General features: G+C 34.2%; 3 protein-coding genes across 3 annotated transcripts; 1 reads left to right on the top strand and 2 right to left on the bottom strand.

The window, feature by feature from the left end:
* Nucleotides 1-664: 664 nt before the first annotated feature.
* Nucleotides 665-5,479, top strand: LOC112712398 (prolyl 4-hydroxylase 1). The gene is made up of 12 exons (XM_025765281.3): nucleotides 665-978; nucleotides 1,122-1,169; nucleotides 1,346-1,414; nucleotides 1,495-1,547; nucleotides 1,868-1,933; nucleotides 2,271-2,345; nucleotides 2,747-2,821; nucleotides 3,338-3,408; nucleotides 3,495-3,546; nucleotides 3,666-3,755; nucleotides 4,412-4,504; nucleotides 5,089-5,479. The coding sequence occupies exons 1-12, from the start codon at nucleotides 915-917 to the stop codon at nucleotides 5,194-5,196; spliced, it is 864 nt and encodes a 287-aa protein (XP_025621066.1). The 5' UTR covers nucleotides 665-914; the 3' UTR covers nucleotides 5,197-5,479.
* Nucleotides 5,480-5,762: 283 nt separating this feature from the next.
* On the bottom strand, nucleotides 5,763-7,150 carry LOC112712399 (protein cms1). The gene is made up of 5 exons (XM_025765282.3): nucleotides 6,640-7,150; nucleotides 6,493-6,565; nucleotides 6,369-6,418; nucleotides 6,165-6,278; nucleotides 5,763-6,054 (listed from the first exon to the last, which is right to left on the bottom strand). Exons 1-5 carry the CDS (start codon nucleotides 7,044-7,046, stop codon nucleotides 5,916-5,918), a joined length of 783 nt encoding a protein of 260 aa, XP_025621067.1. The 5' UTR covers nucleotides 7,047-7,150; the 3' UTR covers nucleotides 5,763-5,915.
* Nucleotides 7,151-10,961: 3,811 nt separating this feature from the next.
* Nucleotides 10,962-15,009, bottom strand: LOC112712397 (isoprene synthase, chloroplastic). Its single transcript, XM_025765280.2, has 4 exons — nucleotides 14,472-15,009; nucleotides 13,274-13,544; nucleotides 11,884-12,869; nucleotides 10,962-11,382 (listed from the first exon to the last, which is right to left on the bottom strand). The coding sequence occupies exons 1-4, from the start codon at nucleotides 14,733-14,735 to the stop codon at nucleotides 11,086-11,088; spliced, it is 1,818 nt and encodes a 605-aa protein (XP_025621065.1). The 5' UTR covers nucleotides 14,736-15,009; the 3' UTR covers nucleotides 10,962-11,085.
* Between the last annotated feature and the right edge of the window lie 632 nt (nucleotides 15,010-15,641).

Raw genomic sequence — 15,641 nt, 5'->3', positions numbered from 1 at the left:
GAGGCTGGCTAGTGGCTATAAAAATAGGTAAATTGAGAGAGGGATGACGTTTTTTTGAAAAATAAAATAAAATAGAACGGTAATTATCAAACTTTAGAATGAATTTAAAAATAAAAAAGGAAATGTAGTATTTAAATACGGATTATGACAAGTATAATATTTAATTAAAAAAACAGAAAAAAAATCTAAGGAAATATCTCTGTAATCTTTCACTTTAAATTTCTTTCTACAAACAGAAATATGTAATTAAACAGCGGAGGAAACTCTGTTTGACTTTTGAAGTCACAAACATTAGATTCTTCCTTGTAATAATTTTTTGTCCTTCTTGGGGGCTTTTAATATTTTAATTTGAACACGATCTATTTACTCAATAGTTAATTAGTAAAATTTTTTTAATGAATTATGATGTAGATTTGATGAAATTTTTTTATAATAATTTTATTTAAATTGTATTTTATTTATAAATTTAATTATACTAAAAAATAAATTTTAATAGTATAATAATAAAAAGTTTTAATTTTAATATATTTAATATATTAAAATATAATTTTTTTTTTATAATTTTTAGTAAAATATTTTTATAATATTTTTAAAATATGTTTAAGACAAATATTAGTAATTTTTTTTCATTTATATATATTTAAAACTGTTTTTCATTTTATTTATGATACGTAGCCGTAGTGTACTGTAGTGAAGTCAAGTCAAAAATAAAAGATTATATTAAAAGAAAAGAAAAAGAAAAGAGAGAAGCTCAGAGGTGAGTTCCCAGTTTCAAGTTTCAACAAGAAAGCAAGGGGCGTTGATAGCAGTTTGGTCGCTGTTTATTCAAAACGTAGCAACAACGACGAAACTGGATTCTGATTCTTCTTCTCAGCTTCCAAGTCGTGCTTCTTTCTTCGCCCCTGGTCAAATCCATGGCTTCCTCGATGAAGATCGTTTTCGGACTTCTCACATTTGTCACCATCGGAATGATTATAGGTAATAAGATGCGAGCATGTGCTTTGATCTTCTTCTTGTGCTACTTTTTCTTTCGTTTGGTGATTCCATTTTCACCTTCTTACAGAATTCAGCTGCTTCCATTTCCATCTCATTCATGTTCTTTTCTGTACTGGAAATTTCAGGTGCTCTTTCTCAGTTGGCGTTCATTCGGAAATTGGAAGATTCATATGGTATAATCTTGCGCTCTTTAGTGTTCTTCTGTGAAATCGCTTTAATTTTAGTCATGATTACGATTATGATTACAATTTCATATGTGTGTTTGATTGTTATTGTTATTGTTATAATATATATGCTATGCATTGTTGTAGTGTTGTTTGTTAGTGTTAGTCTAACCTGATGACTATAGGCACTCAGGGTATTCCATTTAGAAGATTGCGTGGATTTGACACCGATAGTCATCTTCAATTGCCCAGAGGTCTTGTTTACTTTTATCCCTGTTCATGTCTATTCTTTTCCCCCTCAATTATTCATTTATTTTTGCATTCACATGTTCAGGTCTTCCACATTGGGGCAACGACAAAGAAGCAGAGATCTTACGACTTGGTTATGTATGTCTGTTGCATTCTGAGTGCTTGACCCTTTTATGATGTATGATATATTATATCAGCGTATGCAAGTATTAGGAATGTCTAACTCTAACTATCTTATTCTTTATTCGAGCCTTGATGCTGGTCCTCTTTATTTGAACCTTTAACGAGCGTATTTATCTGACCATTGTCTCTGTTTACTTAGCTTTTAACTATCTTATTCTTTCTTTTTGATAGTATCTGTTTGCTATTTAGTATCCTTCTTTTGATTGGGAGAGCAGAGACTTGACTTGCATGCTTATAGATAATTATGTTTGTATGATCTTCAATTCTTGATGCAGGTCAAACCTGAAGTGCTTAGCTGGTCTCCAAGAATTATTTTGCTGCACAACTTCCTAAGCATGGAGGTATGAGATTTGTAAGAAATTTAGAGTGAAACCTGTTATCACTGTATCATTTACTAGGATTATTAGGATATTATACAGATTAGACTAAGGAGTCAATTTAAAGTTTCAGACATCTATTTGAGGGTTAAAGTTTCCTCATTAGATGCCAGCCTGCTAGCATGAAGTAGGACTTGCTATTTAGCCACAGATAAGATCTTCCTATCCCAACAGAAAAGGATCTACAGTTATATAATAATCTTGGGGATTTGATGGTACTTTTAAAAAATCCAGCTGCTGAGTGAAGCCCTTTTCGGTTGATGTTTAGACGTGTCTGAATTAAATAATTTTATCTTTACAGGAATGTGATTATCTCAGGGGTGTAGCACTTCCTCGCCTGCATATTTCAACAGTGGTGGATACAAAAACAGGAAAGGTACATTGAGAGTTGATTTCTTCTGGGTTGGGCTCACTGCGTTCCTGATAACAGAACCTGGATGCTTGTGGTTCTATTTGATTTTTTTTTTAAAATGGTTTCATATATCTGGCCCTATATCATCCTCAAATATGTGACGTGAAACTGTATAGCCGATGTTATACAAATCGCTTTTCACATCAACTTTCATGAAGGGAAACAACTACATTCAGATGCTTTTTTCTCTACATAAAATAGATTAAAACAGAAGGAAATCCATATGAGAAAAATTTAAACATGTATTAGTTTGTTGCTCATTTGATCAAAATATCTAATATCTAATAATAGAATAATGTTGTACTGTGAATTTTGGAATATATTGATTTAATTTCTTCATGAAATATGGTGAATACCTTTCACAGGGAATCAAGAGTGATGTCAGAACAAGCTCTGGTATGTTTTTAAGTCCTGAGGAGAGAAAATATCCCATGGTTCATGTAAGTTTTGAAGATCATTTTCCTTCTCAAATCGTCTTGCTTTTGTCATTAAACCACCGACTGCACCAGCTGATTCAACCATGAAATTTTAACAGTTTTCCTGGTCTGATACGCACAAGCATAGAACCAGCTGGTTCACTTAGAACACTTTTTGAGTGGTTATTAGTGAGTTGCTCAGTCTTTTAAACATTGTGTCCCACCTATGGTCCTTAGGTTTCACGCCTAGGATTCTGTTACATTACAATCAAGAAGCTCTCTTTTTTCATAAAATCTGACCATCTAATAAAGATGTGAACCATTGCACCTGTTTAAATGTAAACTTAACCTACAAGCATTAGCAATTGAGAATTGAGATTCTACAATTACTAATCTAATAATGAAGTTTAAATTAGAAAACGTAATTAAACAAAGGCCAAAACCAGTAAATGTAGAACTGGAGAAGAGGTACACAACATATTTTATTGGTGAGGATTGATTGTGTATACTTTGCTAAGCATGTTCACCTTGCTCAATTAGGCAATTGAAAAAAGGATTTCCATCTATTCTCAAATACCAATTGAAAATGGAGAGCTTATACAAATTCTGAGGTAAGGAGATGTCCATTTTTTGTTAATATTTTTGAAGAATAGAGAATGGTGCTGCTAGTATAAGGCTAACATCTGCAGCAGCACAGGTATGAGAAGAATCAATATTACAAACCCCATCATGACTATTTTTCTGATGCTGTAAGTTATATTATTCTCTCTAATATTTTATTTATCTATTTTAGTAAGCATGAGAATTACCTCGAAGTCTCTTAAACTAAACCATTTGCAATCCTCTTGTGCCTTAATTTTTGAGGCAGTTCAACTTGAAGCGTGGTGGGCAGCGGATAGCTACGATGCTTATGTATTTAAGTGACAATGTTGAGGGAGGAGAGACATATTTCCCAATGGTTAGTTTCTTGTTTTCTGAATTTGTCATGTAACATATTCCATTAGCTGCTGTAGTTGTAGTTCTGACTTCTGAAGCATATCAATGGTCTGAAACTAAAACAAGAATTGGGTGACAGGCTGTAAGGATTAAGGAACCTGGTATTCATGGAGGATAATGGACTAGAAATAACACATACTGAAAAAAAAAAATCTTGAATTAAAACACTGATGATGACAAGAAATAGTAATTGGGAATGGCAGTTCAAGAGGCCATATCTTGCCTGTAGCTCTTTGAGATGCCATACTCTCCTAGTTCTAATTCCTCTCCAAATTCTGAGATTTACCCATCAGTATCCCTCCCATTAGAGCCTATACATGGCTCTTCCCTAACAAGTTAGGAATTAATTACAAAACTCATCCAGCCTAAAGTTCACTTAATTACAATTAAGTGCACCAGTTCATAATTGATTGGGTTCCTTACACAGGCTGATGCAGGAGATGTACCATTTTGTTTTTTCTGGGTAATCTTATATGTTAAACTTTAAGTGGAGGAATATGTTAATATTAATATTCTAGTATTTACTATCTATTCTGTGTGCTAAGATTTCAATCTAGTTGATCTTTATGACTGTACTGAAGGCTACTATTCATAATACGTGCACTGCATGCATTTCAGGCTGGTTCAGGTGAATGTAGCTGTGGTGGGAAAACTGTCAAAGGGCTATCTGTGAAAGCAATCAAAGGAAATGCTGTGCTCTTTTGGAGTATGGTTAGTATGATTTTATTTAATTAGCTAGTTGAAGTAATCATTCATGAAAATTTTGAAATAAGAGAAGCTATTTTATTAAATTCTTAACTGTTGTTCATTGGTCTAAACTTCCTCTGAACTACTAGTAGTAATATGTTATTAGGATGCTGCTTTTAAGCATGAGGGATTAAGTGTTGTTAAACTAACTCCCTACAAATGAAAAATGGTTCCTGTCAAATACATTTGGAACATGAAATTTTCCAAATATCTCATTGTCTCATGTAAGACAATATGCGAATTTGTTCAAGGCTACACATTAATCATTCTTAGATCCAGAGAGTCTTTTTTTTTAAATATTTTTCCTCATTCTTGTATTTCAATGTACTTTCGTCCCTTTTCTTTTATCTGCTACTGAAAATTTTCACAATGACAGATAAAAATGAACAAAGTGAATATATTTGTTGTAACTTGTAAGCATGCCACTGGTATTTCATCGAAGGGGCTTCCCCACTACTCTTGTTAGAAAAGAATGTCAATATGTACATAATTTCGACTATGCAGAGCTGTAATTGTTTCTTGATTTCACTGTGCGTCTGTTTTCTCAGGGACTAGATGGAAAGTCAGATCCAGATAGTGTGCATGGAGGATGTGAGGTACTCTCTGGAGAGAAGTGGTCAGCTACAAAGTGGATGAGGCAGTCAGCTCACAATTAATTCATCTCCTGCAGCGGAATGATCAACTCCCTCACAAATACAAAACCAAATAGTAACTCAGGACTTTACCCTTCATGTTTGTCCTTGGGGAAAAATGGTGATAACAAATAATAGTTTGTAGTATAGATATTCAATAGTTTAAAATCTAATCAATAAAGGGATGATTAAAGAAGGCTAAGATGGAACTCCGGTGAGAATTCGATGTAATCAGTAATGAACACAAGAAGCTAACATTATTCTGTTTCCTCATCATTGATTTCAACCTCTTTCATTTTCACGTTAATCTTGTCATGTTTATTTTCAACACGAGCATCATTTACTTTTTAATTTTTTTTTTCCAACACCAGCACTCTATTTCTATATTAGGACTCTTAAAAAGCAGCGTAGAAGCCTATGGTTTGATTTCTATAATACTAACATGCAAATACTAAGCAATAGTTTAACAAAATACCAGGAAGTGCATCATCTATCACATTCCTTAACATGGCAAGGCGTAAATGTACAAATAATGAGCCATGTATAACTAGTGAGACATGGTAACATTTGCCGATATAATATGCTTGGTGTGAGGATATGTAACTTGAATTTCATTTTAAAGTATAAAAAATAAAATAACAGTAGAATGTCATCTAATCAACCCCATGAAAGTCATTTAGAGATATATGAATTTCACCAAGATACTTAGAAAAAAATAAAAACAAGTAGAGAGGGATGATATGTTATTCGTCGGGAAGAGGTTGTGCTGGTTTTCCTTTTAAGCGGACAGCTGACTGGAGTGGACCATAGAGACAGATACGCAGATGTCCCTGGATCATCCCCTGATAAAAATAGTTCTTGAATAAGTCCCAGAATTCATCTCTGCACATGTAACATTAAGCCATGAACAAATCCATTAGCTTCTAGGGTTAAAGTCTGTGATGTACCAGATGACATGGATTAATAATTAAAGCAGAACATGAGAGCCAAACCTGACTTGTGGAAGAGTAAACAGAGAGTAGCCTTTTACATCTGGATGTATATCGAGAAGAAGCACTTGTAGCCGCGAAAGGCTTAACGCCTCAGTGTCAATGAGCTTCTTTATCCTGAAATTGAAGGGAGAACAATACACAACTCAATGACTGACTAGTGAATACAAGTGAAACAATGTCAGGGAGAGTAATCAGATGTTCAACCTGCTTGGTGTGCCACTAGCAATGTTAACACGGTTATTCAACACTGAAACCTGCAGTGACCTTAAAAGGTGAGCATCAACCGAATAGGGTTGGAGAGTTGGAGGGAGGGAGCGAGGGAGCATACCTGTTCTTCTAGTTTCATGTGCTTTGAGAACAACTTTGCAGCATGGCATTCTTTTGTGAAAGAGCGGAAACCCCTGCGCAAAATAATAATTTAGGGTTTAGGGTTTAAGAATTTCAAAATAAGAAAAGTAAGGGAAAAAGCAGTGACCTTAAAAGATGAAGGGATCTTAAAGCAGATGAAGCTACGATAAGGATTGCAGGGCTTCCGGGAAGGACTTCGCCGGGGACAAGGCCAGGTTCACAAAGGACCTGTTTCCATGATGCTCCGAAAGCTGCTTTTATATTATTCCCCAAGATTTTGACATCGGAATCGGAATCGGAAACAGAGGAATGAGGTAGCGTCAAAATGGAAGAGTCTTTGAGGGAATCCAGCTCCAGAGAAGAAAGCTTTACACCCTTCGCCGACTGAAACTCATCCACAAAGAATCGCAGCTGCTCCGATGCCGATGCTGATGCTGAGTTCTTCTTGCTCTTTACTCCTTTTACCTTTCCTTTTTCTTTTCGCTTTCGTTTTCGTTGCTGTTCATTCTGAGTAGCCTCCTTCCCGCTCCCCATTCCTTACTTCCTTCTTCTGAGTAGCTTCTGCAAACGACGGACACGGCTACAAGCACAATAGCAATCTATCCCGGGTCGGATCGGAATCATAGTATGCTATTCGGGTTTCTAAGCCCAGGCCAGCCCGTTACTGCTTATATCAGCATCTATTCCTCTTTTACTAAGCCCAATACTACGCAGTTACTACGCACCGTACAAATCTTAGAAAATAGTCAAAAACTCAAAATACACTTACTCCATTGATTTGATTCACTTCGGTATGACTTTATTCAAATTAAAAGTAAACAATTATTTAAAACTGCTCTATTTATTTATTTTTCAAACCAAACTGAAATTCATCTGTGAACAATTAATTAGATTCAACGGGCGTTCTTTCATATGCAAACCATTATGTAGAAGAAGTGTAACAAGGTTCAGGAGTTATTTTTAGAGGATGGAAGATGGAGTATTGATTCACAAGAACTCAAAGACTGTACAATTAAATTTTATAGAGATTTTTTTTGCAATGTGGAACACGTAAAATTTGATGTGATGGGGGATCAAGAATTACTTTCTTTATCTCGTGAGGTTATTGAAAGTCTCACAAGATATATTTCTAAAGAAGAGGTTAGGAAGGTGGTTAGGGGCATGAATTCTTTTAAGGTCCTAGGTACTGATAGTTTTCAGGCTATTTACTTCAAGAAATATTGAGAAGTGCTTGGTACAGAGGTATGGGAACTTGTTAAGAAGGCTTTCACTGGGTTTGACCTGAATAGTGCTCTGTTTGACACTTTGGTGGTGCTGATTCCCAAAGTTGATAACCCGTCTCGCATGAAAGAGTTTCGTCCTATCAGCCTCTGCAATGTCATCTACAAGATTATAACTAAGGTAGTTGTGGAGAGGTTACGACCTTTTCTACAAGATATCATTGGCCCTTTGCAGGGAGGATTTATTCCTGGAAGGGGTGCCCCAGACAATATCATTGTAGCCCAGGAAGTTTTTCATTTTATGAAAAAAACCAAATCAAAGAAAGGTGTTCTTGCTTTTAAAATTGACCTAGAAAAGGCTTATGACAGGGTGAGCTGGGAGTTTTTGGAGCAATCTCTCCTGATGTTTGGCTTTCAGGTACTATTGTTTCTCTTATTATGAAATGTGTAAAGTCTTCCTCCCTTTCTCTAATGTAGAATGGTAACCGGTTGGATGGTTTTCAGCCAAATAGGGGTTTAAAGCAAGGAGACCCTATATCTCCTTAGTTATTTGTTATTTGTATGGAGAGGTTGAGTTGCCTCATTGCTAGGCAAGTGGAGGTTGGTAGATGGAAACCAGTGACTGTGTCTAGGAGAGGTCTTGTAATCTCCCATCTCCTTTTTGCAGACGACCTTATCCTTTTTTGCAAAGCGACGAAATCTCAAGTGCTTCATGTTTTGGACACTATAGCCACCTTTTGCAGAGCATCTGGTATGAAGGTGAATTTTGACAAATCTCGTGCTATCTGTTCTATGAATGTTTCTAGACAACACAAGAATCTCTTCACTAGTATTTCTTTTATCCGTTTTCCTAATTCTCTAGGAAAATACCTTGGTGTCCCCCTCAAGCATGACAGAGTTACTAAAACTGATTTTAATGATGTGGTTGATAAGCTTACTAATAGGCTAGCATCTTGGAAAGGTCGCTTTCTTAATAAAGCTGGTCAGATTTGCCTTGCTAAATCATTTTTATCTTCTATACCTATTTATAGGATGCAAGTAAGCTTTTTTTTCATTAGGTGTGTGCTCTAACATTGATAAGTTTACTAGAAGTTTTATTTGGTGTGGTAGTCATAATCACCGTGGTCTTCATTTAGCATCTTGGAGAGTTTTGACGACTCCAAAAAAGGAGGTCTTGCTTTGCGGGAATCGCGGTTGGTCAATTTTTCTTTATTAGGAAAGCTAGTTTGGCAAATTTTGATGAATCAAGAGAAATTGTGGGTCAAGATTATGTTTCAGAAATACTTCCAGAATAGAAACCTATTTGCAATTAAAGCAATGTGTTCTTCATCATGTATATGGAAGTCTATTGTGCACACAGCTTCCGTATTAAAGGAAGAGTTTGTTTGGGAAGTGGGAGCTCTTTCTAAGAATTTTTGGTTTGACTCTTGGTTGTACTCTGAGCTAGTAGGAGCGAGAGTTGAATTTCTTGATATCTGTGAGGCTGCTTTAACCATTGAAGATGTTTACCGTGATGGAGTTTGGCATTTGGAGAGGATTTACTCTTTTATTCCTAGGGATTTAAGGGAAGACATTCTTAGTTTAGTACATATTTCGACTTCTGGTCGTGATTTGGGTTGGAGTTGGAAGCACACTCTTTACTCTGCTAAACAAGGATATTTATGGTTAATTCAGAATAAGTTGAATTGGGATATGAATATCAATTGGCTTTGGCTTTGGAAGGCGCGGGTCCCTGAAAAGTTGAAGCTCCTAGTGTGACTTTGCCTTCATGATGCTGTACCAACTCAATATCTACGTTTTCGGCGACATCTCTCCTCCTCATCCTTATGTACACGTTGCAATCAACTTCCGGAAATAATTCTTCATTGTTTTCGGGATTGTGAAGTGGTGCGATCAGTTTGGGTTTCTCTAATTTTTTTTATGTGTGTTTCTTTGGCTCTCACGAGGTGCATGATTGGTTTAAGCATGGCCTCCTCAATGAAGGTTGTTCCAAATTTGCAGCTATAATATGGTCAATTTGGCAAGACAGAAATATGGGTAATTTTCAGGGAGTTTTTGGATCTCCTGGGTCAATTTCATACAAGGCTCGTAGGTGCATGGTGGATTTTGAATATACAACTCCGAATTGAGTGTGTTGTGTCCAGGGATTAAAACCTCTGTCTTGGCCTCCGCCAGAACCTAGTGCTTGGAAGTTAAATTGTGATGGGAGTGTGAACTTGGGGGATGATTGTGCTTGTTTTGAGTGGGTAATTCGCGATAGCTCCAGTCAATGGGTAATGGGATGCTCAAGAAATTTCTTTAGATCTAGTGTCATCAAGATGGAGTTGTGGAGTATATGGAAAGGTTTGGTTTGGGCTTGGGAGGCGGGTCTTAAGCTTGTTGTCTATGAGACAGATTACGCTGCAGCTTTTGAGCTAGTGACTGGTTGGCAAGTTCCACTCTGGCATCTTGAAAAGAAGTGATACAACTGATCTTTGAGTTGAAGTTAAGAAGGGATTGGGATATTCGTTTTGAGCTTATCCCGAGAGAAGCTAATGTCATGGCAGATCGGTTGGCAAAGATAGGATCTGGAGGTAGCGGAGCTGATAAGGTTCACCTTTGGCACCAGCCGTCAAAGATGGTTTGTTCTCTCTTGCTGTTAAGAACCTGATTTCTTTTTTTTTCTGCTCTTTTATTTTTTCTCTTGGTTGTTCATAAAAAAAATTAGATTGAACGGGCTAATTCAAGTGAGTTAACTAAAATTGATTATCTGACTGATTTGATTTAAACAATAAACTTGATTCTAAATCTTTATCAAAGAATCGATAAAATCATTAAAAATTCAGTAAATGAATTGGACAAGTCTAAATTTTTATTAAAAATTAATTAAAAGTTAATTTGTTTAAGAGAAATAATACATATATTATAAAACAAATTATTCTGCTAAGGTACCAACAAAAAGTGTAATCAATTAAAATTAATTAGTTGAAAAAATAAAAAGTAGGTTATAAAAAAGAAAAAATAATCCCTACTGCTATAATTTTTTGAATTTTAAAACTAAAAATACAAAAAATTGATTTGAATTGACTTATGTTATAGTTAATTTTCTAAATTTTTTCTAAAAAGGTAATATTATTTTATTATTTTTAATTGAATTTGAATTAAATTTCAATTAAAATTGAAAAGTTTTAAACCTCAAATTTTAGACTGATGATTTTCACAACCTTGCATTTTTGGCCCTCTTACATGGTTGTTGGCAAATTTCTCGATAATTTGATTTCATTGAAATGGCTAATTAATTATATACAACATGGCAAATACAAATATACTAAAAATAATATTTGCATTTCGTGAAATGACCATCATTGCATTAATCAATTAATTGGAATGGGTTCGATGAGCGACAACTTGATTCTGTTTTCTGCCGTGTCATCAGGCCTTCCAAGTCCATCACCATATTGGTAGGTGCAATGGGAAACCCGAGCCATGTTGATGGCTATTTCTTTGAAGACATTCGGGTACGCAGACTCCAACACTACGTCTCTGTTCATCTTCTTCCACTCTTGGTCGATCAATTTTCCAAGGCTCTCCCGTGCTTCCTCCTCCGTTGTCCCATTCTCGGTCATATACGACGTGATTGAGTTTGTCGTTTCACCTCTTTCCAGCTCCGCCTATATTATTATCCAAAAAATCAGTTACTAAATTATCAATTATTCAAATAAAATATGGGTCTCGTTAGGGAGACAATGGACTATTTGTACAATGTATAATTATACAATGGGCTATTAAATTACAAAATAAACATATCTCATGCTATTTAGAATAACCATTCGAATACTAAGAATAATAAACATCTCTTGACCTTTGACCTTTTGAATCTAGTGCTTTAATACCATGTCATGATACTACTCATCTCAAAAAGTTTAGCTGATAAAAAAAGATAACACTAATGATTATATATCTAATACTCCATAAACTTCAATTGTACATGTCGTACAAGTATTCTATTGGTTTCTTATACTTTTCCATAAAATATATATTAACACAATTCAGTTAATTTGGTGTGAAATTGATAAAAAAAAAAATATGAAATTATCTTAACTTAAATTTTTCCCAACGAATTTAGTCAATGTTCTTTTGGACTAATTTAACCATGGTTAATTGTTACTTACCGCGGAGGTAGCTAGATCGTTACAAAGCCTGAAAATGGCGCAAGAGGAGCGAACGATGCCATGGTAGTTGGTTATGGAGTCAATAGCCTGGCTTGTGCTGTCTTGGGTGACAGAAAAGTAGCAAGGAGCAAGCAATGCCCCGCCGGATGAAGAAACGGATGCATTCCTTATGTAGGCGTCGAAAGGTGGAATGATCTTGTTGTTGGACCACTTTGCTTCTTGTAAGAATGCTTTGCACAAGTCCCTCCATGATTTTGCTAGATGTGGAAGGCTATTATCGCCTTTTTCTCTAAGGGTGCTGTAAGCTGTGTCATTCACGCTGTTGTATAGTGCTAAGTAGCACAACTTCATGTAGTCCGGAAGTGTTTCTACCGCATTCACATCCCACCTGTCAACGGCGTCGGTGAAGAGTTGCAGCTCGTCGAGAGTACCGTAGACATCGTAGACATCGTCGATGATGGTGACGAGGCCGAACATTTTCGTGACGGCTTTGCGGCATTCGGTGAGCTGAGGGTGAGGGGCCATTCCAAGTGCCCAGAAGTAAACCTCCATGAGCCTGTCACGAACGAAATCCAGCTTGCTTGTCAGCCCAATCTCTCTCCACCACCTTGAAAGTTCTTGCAACTCTTTCTTCATCACTGATTGCACCATGTTGAAATCAAGCTTTGCCAGCTCCAGCAACGCGCCGTCGTGGGCTTCCTTCTGCTCGTACCTTTCGATGAACCACCGCGCCTCTAGCCTGTGCACTCTTCTGTGATAGGGAAGCTCCAATGCATGCCTCACTTTTTCTGCAATCACTTTGTTCTGAACTTGATTTGTTTGTAGCAAGTTCTTGAGATGTGTTGCTGAGAATGCTCTTGCCTCATCCAAAATGGTTTCACCCTCGAATCCAAGGTATGAAGTTTCGTATAGATTCAACAATCCTAACACATCCCCACTAATCTCCTTCTTGAACTTTCCCTCCTCCTTAAAGCTCTCAAACACATCTGCACTTATATTGATTAATTATTACTTTTTAATTTTTAATTACGAAGAATCGACTTTTAATTAATCAATTTTTAAAAAAGAATTGTAAAAAAATTTATGTTTTAGAGGATTTAAAATTAAAAATTTAAGATTATTTAAGATTTAAAATGTAAAAAATTATTTAAAATATTGATAATATGAAATAAAAATAAGTTATTTATCTGTGAAAATTAAAGTAAAAACTCAGGTGTAGTTGATTTTATGTGAAGTTGATATTTGAGAGTCGTTAGATGATTTGACTGATTTGACTACATTTTCATCTAATCTAATTACTGCCAGATATCAACTTCACGTAAAGTCAATTTCACCTGAATTTTCATCGAAAATTAAATATGATGAAAAAAAAAAAAAAAGAGGTGTATACCAGGGGAGACGTGGAAAGCATGCTGTCTGAGGAAACGGAAGGAGAGAGCAGTGGCATGCAAGCCATATTTGTTTATAGTGTGATGATGTAACAATGGAACGATTCTGTTGTTAAGGGCACTCTTAATGTCCTCCTCAAATTTGTAGGTCAAACCCAATCGCTCCACGTTGTCCATCAATTCCAGTAAGCTTAGGGGTTCAATCTCTACCTTCTTCATTAACCCACGCACCTCCTCTTCTAGCTTTCTTGCCCTCTCTTCCAATCTCTCTACCTGTGTATGTTTTAGAAACGGTAACGTTAGAAAGAGAAAGAAAGATATTTAAAAAAACTTGTCTTATTTCATATTTATTAATTTTAATAATAATTAATAAATATTAAATAAAATAAATTTAGATTGTTTTTTATTAATTTTTATTATTATTAAATTTTAAGACGGCAACTGTATTTTTATATGACAGATATGCTAAAAATATTTAGTATATGAATAGAATTATTATTTAACAAATATAACAAATTATGGTATATAAATAAGAGAGCAACTTAGATAAAGATGTCAAAAACGTCTTTTTTTAAGATATTTTTTAAAAATTAAAATTTAACACATATAATTAATCAAATTATAGTATTTTTATTAAAATTAGATTAGACAAATCAGTTTAGTAAAAAAATTAATAAATTAAATTTTAAATCGGTATAAATTAATATTTTTTATAAAAAATTACTACAATATTCCTATTATAAAATACAACTAAAATATCCCTATTTTCTATATATATATATATATATATATATATATATATATATTAATTTTGAAAACTTTAAATTCTAATCCTATAACGATAGAGAAAAAAGAGTTAGAATTTAGAATTCTCAAAATTAATATATATAATAAGAGTATTTTAGTTATTTTATATAATAAGAATATTATAGTTATTTTTTATAAAAAATAATATTAATTTAGACCGACTCAAAATTTGATTTACTATTTTTTTGTTAAATTAATTTGTCTCACCTAATTTTGACAAAAATAACATAATTTAAGTGATTATTTATGTTAAATTTTAATTATTAAAAAATATCTTTAAAAAAAGACGTTTTCTACGTCTTTATAACAACATTTCCCTACAAATAATTAGTTGTGTATTACTATATGAACGAAAATAAAAGTGAATAACACATTACTTAAACACATAATTACCTGAAGGTCATTTTCGACCGACTGTAGAAATTCAAAGTCCCAAAGGTTGGGTTGGTAATTGGCAGAACGTCTAGTATTGTTTTCAGTGAATTGAGCATCCTGGGTAGTGCTAACAGCACAAGTAGTAGTAAGTGACAAAGCCTTATTATTTGGATTAACAAGAAAGGTGCTTCTTTGAGGAAAGTTCCTAATTAAGGGAAGCCTATAGCTAGCATTCGCACTCGCTATTAGTGTGGCCGAAGAGAATTGTTGTGTTCCACCCATGATCCTATTCTTATTCTATAATAATTAAAATTGATTATTATGTTATGGCACAATAATAATAATAATGTGGTATGTGTTATAAATTAATTACTACTCGCTCTAAACACTCTTGCTAGATGCCTAAAAATGTGATTCCGTTGCTCCCTTTTTATATTGAAACTGAGGAGAAAACGGAGCTATCATATTGTTGAGGTGGGACAATATATCACCATAAGTTTACATGAATGAATATCCCTTATTTACTAGTCAAAATCCTAACCCACCTCATGATCACACTCTGTGGCCACGTGGCCACAGAGTTTTTTAATGGCCATAGATCAAAATTAAAAATCAAATAAAATCCACCAAGCACACCTGGTATTTCTTTTCACAAATAGTCTTTTACCGGAGAAAATTAAAAAAAATAAATAAAAAATACTGGTTTGGGATTTCTCATTTTTCTTTTTTCGTCTTCATTTTAAGTATGGATTATAAATTTACCCTAATTGAGGAGATAGCATTATATAGCACAAGTATTTCTGTGGCTGAAAGTGAGAGTGGGTGAAGCTCAGTAGAGTTAGGCCAAATTCTAACATGACTTAGGTAATGTTTATTTGTAAAGTTTAAGTTATTCACTAAAAGCTCAAGAATTTGCTTAAGTAGTGTGAATATAATCTATAATTTTATATAAATAAATTATAATTTATATATTAAAAAAAATATCAATTATATATATTGTTTATTTATTAATTATGATTTATATATGTCTTTTATGATGATTATATAAAAATTATATGTGTGAGTTTGTAAAATTATAAAGGTATAGTGTGATATTGTATATTATTATAAATTAAAAATATAAAAGACATAATATAAATTAATAAACTATTCAAAGTCAATTAGTATAGTTATTCAAATTTAAATTTG

Source organism: Arachis hypogaea, chromosome 9 (genome assembly GCF_003086295.3).
Source record: "Arachis hypogaea cultivar Tifrunner chromosome 9, arahy.Tifrunner.gnm2.J5K5, whole genome shotgun sequence".
Lineage (NCBI taxonomy): Eukaryota > Viridiplantae > Streptophyta > Magnoliopsida > Fabales > Fabaceae > Arachis > Arachis hypogaea.
Note: the sequence above shows the minus strand (reverse complement) of the source record. Positions and strands in the feature narration are given on the sequence as shown.

Excerpts from the sequence above, each read along its gene's own strand:
- LOC112712397 (XM_025765280.2), bottom strand. The coding sequence starts at position 14,735 with ATGGGTGGAACACAACAATTCTCTTCGGCCACACTAATAGCGAGTGCG. Across the intron at positions 13,545-14,471 it reads CGGTCGAAAATGACCTTCAG|GTAGAGAGATTGGAAGAGAG; the intron begins GTAATTATGTGT and ends AAACATACACAG. Across the intron at positions 11,383-11,883 it reads ACGATCTAGCTACCTCCGCG|GCGGAGCTGGAAAGAGGTGA; the intron begins GTAAGTAACAAT and ends ATAATAATATAG.
- LOC112712398 (XM_025765281.3), top strand. The coding sequence starts at position 915 with ATGGCTTCCTCGATGAAGATCGTTTTCGGACTTCTCACATTTGTCACC. Across the intron at positions 1,548-1,867 it reads AGATCTTACGACTTGGTTAT|GTCAAACCTGAAGTGCTTAG; the intron begins GTATGTCTGTTG and ends TTCTTGATGCAG. Across the intron at positions 3,409-3,494 it reads GAGCTTATACAAATTCTGAG|GTATGAGAAGAATCAATATT; the intron begins GTAAGGAGATGT and ends GCAGCAGCACAG.
- LOC112712399 (XM_025765282.3), bottom strand. The coding sequence starts at position 7,046 with ATGGGGAGCGGGAAGGAGGCTACTCAGAATGAACAGCAACGAAAACGA. Across the intron at positions 6,419-6,492 it reads ACATGAAACTAGAAGAACAG|GTTTCAGTGTTGAATAACCG; the intron begins GTATGCTCCCTC and ends AGGTCACTGCAG. Across the intron at positions 6,279-6,368 it reads GCTAGTGGCACACCAAGCAG|GATAAAGAAGCTCATTGACA; the intron begins GTTGAACATCTG and ends CTTCAATTTCAG.